At 52.0% G+C, this 4,055-nt stretch overlaps 1 protein-coding gene across 2 annotated transcripts in view; it reads right to left on the bottom strand.

Annotated features, from left to right (window-relative positions):
• Ganab (glucosidase II alpha subunit) overlaps nt 1-1,396 on the bottom strand; it is a 10,745-nt gene extending 9,349 nt beyond the window's left edge. The window contains exons 1-3 of one of the 2 annotated variants that reach the window (XM_010632987.3): nt 840-1,396; nt 586-694; nt 331-458 (exon numbers count right to left, since the gene is read on the bottom strand). In XM_010632987.3, the coding sequence (XP_010631289.1) occupies nt 331-458; nt 586-694; nt 840-994 (392 nt within the window). In that variant the 5' untranslated portion in view covers nt 995-1,396. The remainder of the gene's footprint in view (nt 1-330; nt 459-585; nt 695-839) is intronic. The other variant, XM_010632988.1, reaches the window with a different exon arrangement.
• Nucleotides 1,397-4,055: the final 2,659 nt, after the last annotated feature.

The raw sequence follows: 4,055 nt of genomic DNA, 5'->3' as shown, positions 1-4,055 counted from the left end.
ATAATAATAATAATAATGCTAGAGGTGTATCTCAGTGGGAAGACCCAGTGTTCAATGCAAAAGGTAGGCGGAAGACCAGGGAAACCGTGCATTACTAGAGTAAGACCTGTGCTTGTTCATGTCCTCTCGGAGGAACACTGTTACCAGCCTGGGCCAGGCCCCAGGGCAGAGGTGCACAACTGCTGACTGAGCAAAGGCAGTGAAGGGCAGGTAGGGCACAGAAGAGGCATGGAGTGAGAGAGAAGCATGGTGAAGTGCAAGCAGCTGCCAAACAGGCTCAGTGGGAACGGGAAAGGACACCAGACAGGTAGGCTGCTTGGAATCACGCACGGAGCTGTCGGGGGATCGGCCACTAGGACATCGGGCACCCGGTACCGGGGCCGCAGGGGCTGCAGCTCGTCAATCCTGATCCGAGTCATGTTCTTCTGAAGCCCTTGGAGCTCAAGCACCAACACCACCTGTGGGGACAGGAGGCAGTGCCCTGAGCTGTTCCCTCTAAAGGGACAAGTCAGTCCCCACAGGCCAGCAGAAGTAGGCCACAAGCCCATCCCAAATGCCCCTCAGCCATTTACCCTGTCTTCCTACCTTGGTGACCTCGTGGATCAGCTGGACTGTGAGGGCATCGGGCCCAAGCTGCACAGAGTCCAGCAGGGCACGGTACGGAGAGAGGCCTGGCCGTAGGCTTCGCTGCCGCCTATCCAGTGAAACACAGATTGTTAAAGTGGGAGGCCCTCAACATCCCTCTGCTTCTGTCACCTGCAGTCCTGGGGCTCCCCCATCTTCCACAGACACCTCCCATATCCACTCCCTTCCAACCTGCTCTCCCAGAACCAACATACTTGCAAAAGGAACTCTCTTCACAGGTCTTAAAGTTGCTTCTGTCCACAGCAAGGGTGATCCCCAGGACAACCCCTAGATACGCCAGCACCAAAACCATTCGAGACCTACGGAGTTGAGGATACAATAAACAAGGGGGGGGCCACCTTCCTGACATTGTGCTGCAAGGAAAGAGGGGAGAAATTAAGACATGTTACACAGGAAAGAAGAGCTAGGCATGTTGGCCCATGCTGTAATCCCCACACTGTGGGAGACTGAAGCAAGACAGTCCCAAATTCAAGTTCAGCTTGGGCAACTTGTGACAAAATAAAAGGGCTGAGGATGTGCAAAGGCCCAGGGTTAAATCCCCTGGACCGCAAATTCATGAACAGGAAAGAAGGCAGCGTGACTGAGGATGAAGGACCAGGACACACCTTCTACCTAGAGGCAAAGAAGTGAACAACTGTCCATCCCTCAGGGGCCTGGCATTGACACTGGTTACATCAGCCTCTCTGAGGCAGCAGCACAGAAAGTGGGTCCCAGAGGTAAAGGTGACAGGAGCAGCAAGCATGCCACCTCGACAACTGGGTAGAGGCCAGCAGAGTTGGAAAGCCTGGCACACCCACCCTGCCTTCCCCTGCACTGCTGCACCATGCCCCTCATTTCCATACCTTCAAATCACCACTACGCCTATCTAAGCTGAAGAGAACCTGCTACACCGCCCCCCCAATGTACTGCAGGGTCCAGGGCCCACTGCTCCGTATTCCTAGCTCTTAACTACACAGATCTAGTCTTAGCCTCAGGGGACTAATTGGCCTGATTCAGGGTTCCGGCTTCTGTTCTTTGAAAGCTACCTGACTGGTATGTACTAGTAGTCCAACCTGGGCTACCTACTGAGTTCAAGGCCAGTCTGAACTACACACAGCCAGACCCTGTTTTAAAAAAAAAGAAAAAAAGTTTAAAAATTAAAAATAAATAAAAGAAGCCAGGTGTGGTAGCGCACGCCTGTAATCCCAGCACTCGGGAGGCTGAGGCAGGAGGATCACTGTGAGTTCGAGACCAGCCGGGGCTACATAGTGAATTCCAGGGCAGTCTGAACTACATAGTGACACCCTGCCTCAAAAAACCTAAATACATAAATAAATGGAGTAGGAGTGTAGTTCAATGGGAAAGTGTTTCCCTGGCACACACAAGGCCCTGGATTCAGATCCCCAGTGCCAATCAATCAATCAATCAACGCTCCCTAGACTCCAATGGATAACCAGGATTCAAAACCACTTCTTTACATGCACTCTTGTTTCTTTCTTTAGTGAATTTAAGGCTAGGGTTTTTTCCTAGGTGAGAAAATTAAGGCATATAATGTTCAATAATTCATCCAAGCTTGAAAGGGGACAACATGAACCTAGTTTTGCCTGACACTGGGCCCACATACTTCAATGTGACACACAGCAAAACACACTCATCACAAGCACGCTGAACCCAGATGGGCCACTTTCCCAGTATGCTAGCAAATGGAAAAGAGGGACTAACAATATGCTTAAGTTTAAATTGACTTGAAGAACTTATTCATCCATTCTGAGAGAGCCCTAAACAGGGATTCTTTAGTTTGTTAAGAAACACTTGGAATGCTTACTAAATGCTTACCAAATGAAAATCATCTCTTTCATTTCTTATTTGTTTTGCAGTGCTGAGGATCAAAGCCTAAGTCTTGCACGATAGGGAAACTACCACTGAGCTACCTTCCCAGCTCCTAACATACATTTTGTTTTTTGTTGGTTTTGTTTTTTGAGTCAGGGTAATTCAGGCTTGAACCCTCAACAATCCTCCTGCCTCACCCTCGTGAGTACTGGGATTATGGCCATACGCCACCAAAGCCAGCCCCCTAACTTATATTTTTGTTTTGGTACAGGGGATTGAACTCAGGACCTTGTGCTTACAAAGCAGGCGCAGTGCCGCTAAGCTAACATATTTTAAACACTTCTGGTGACTGCTGTGAGGAGTCCAAGAACCACACTGTGAAACGTGTTCCAAATGGGTCAGGGAAACAGAGGGAGAATGGTTTCTTCTAAGCAATGAAATTGCATTCTATAGCAAGGTAAGGATAGGGCCTACTGTCCATATTGTATCTAACGTTAGCCTCAATCAGTATCTGCTTGGAAGCTGAAGTAAAGAAAATTATCACAAGACTGGGGTTGTAGCTTAGTGGTAGAACACTTGCCTAGCATGAAGGAAGGCCTGGGTTCCATCCCTAGTACCACCCAAAAAAGAAAGAAAATAGACAATTATCAGAAAGGAGATCAGGGGACACAGTAAGCGCTCTAGCACCAGAATTTTCCAAGTCAAGCACTCCACACCAGGCCAGTCAGGAAAGCTAGGAAAACAGCAGGCACTGTTTAAGTCAAGCTAGTAAAGCAGGCAGAAATGATTCACATACATCAACGGCAAGGCAAAAGCCCAAGCTCCTGCGGAGTGGTGACCCCGTCCACCTGTCCCAAGCAGAGTGACCAGAGGCTGGGGCAGCTCCATTACTCTCTGGAGCCCTGTTTGCTGTCTCAAGAGATGTGTGAGCAGAGGTGTTCCGCAGGGGTTTCCGAAGTATCTAACAGGTGCGACCTGCTGAAAGCCCTAGAACTGGAGGACCCCTTCGGCACCCCGGAAAGGAACTAGCTGGAGGGCGAGCTGTACCCGCGACTGCTTCAGATCACAGGCTGCCCTGGGAGCCACTCCCCAGACAATGCCAGTCCCAGGACCGCTCAGCGTAGCTTCCACGCTGGCTGTTTCGGTGTCACAAACCCGAGAGCGCCAAGCCCTTCGGCTATGTGTCGTGTTTGGGCAACGTCACTCCAGCGACTGTGAACACGGTCGGGCAGTGCCGGGCCGGTGTCCACGTGCGGACCACGCGCGGGCAGAGTGGGACAGAGGCTGCAGGTCCCGGGTCGCAGGGGTCACCACCATCCTGCCTCCCGACGACCCCGCCCCGGAGAGATCGTGGGAGGCGGGGCTGGCCGCCGCTAACCCATGGCCGAGGCCAAGCCAAGTGCAACACGGCTGCGCCCTTCGAGCCCAAAAAAGAGGTAGGAAGGACCCGGACGCCGAGGCCCCTCTGCGGGCGGCTCTACCACGGGAAGCCGAGGAGCCCAAAGCCGCCTCCAGGAACAAAGGCGCCCGTGGGGCCAAGGGTGGCAGGGAGCCCTACAGAGGGGATTAATATGGGGCCTGGGTACTCTGGAGCGCCCCCG

The sequence above is a fragment of the Fukomys damarensis genome, unplaced genomic scaffold (assembly GCF_012274545.1).
Source record: "Fukomys damarensis isolate Sample0158 unplaced genomic scaffold, DMR_v1.0_HiC HiC_scaffold_27, whole genome shotgun sequence".
NCBI classification, from domain to species: domain Eukaryota; kingdom Metazoa; phylum Chordata; class Mammalia; order Rodentia; family Bathyergidae; genus Fukomys; species Fukomys damarensis.
The sequence above is the reverse complement of the archived record's forward strand: the minus strand, read 5'-3'. Positions and strand labels throughout refer to the sequence as shown.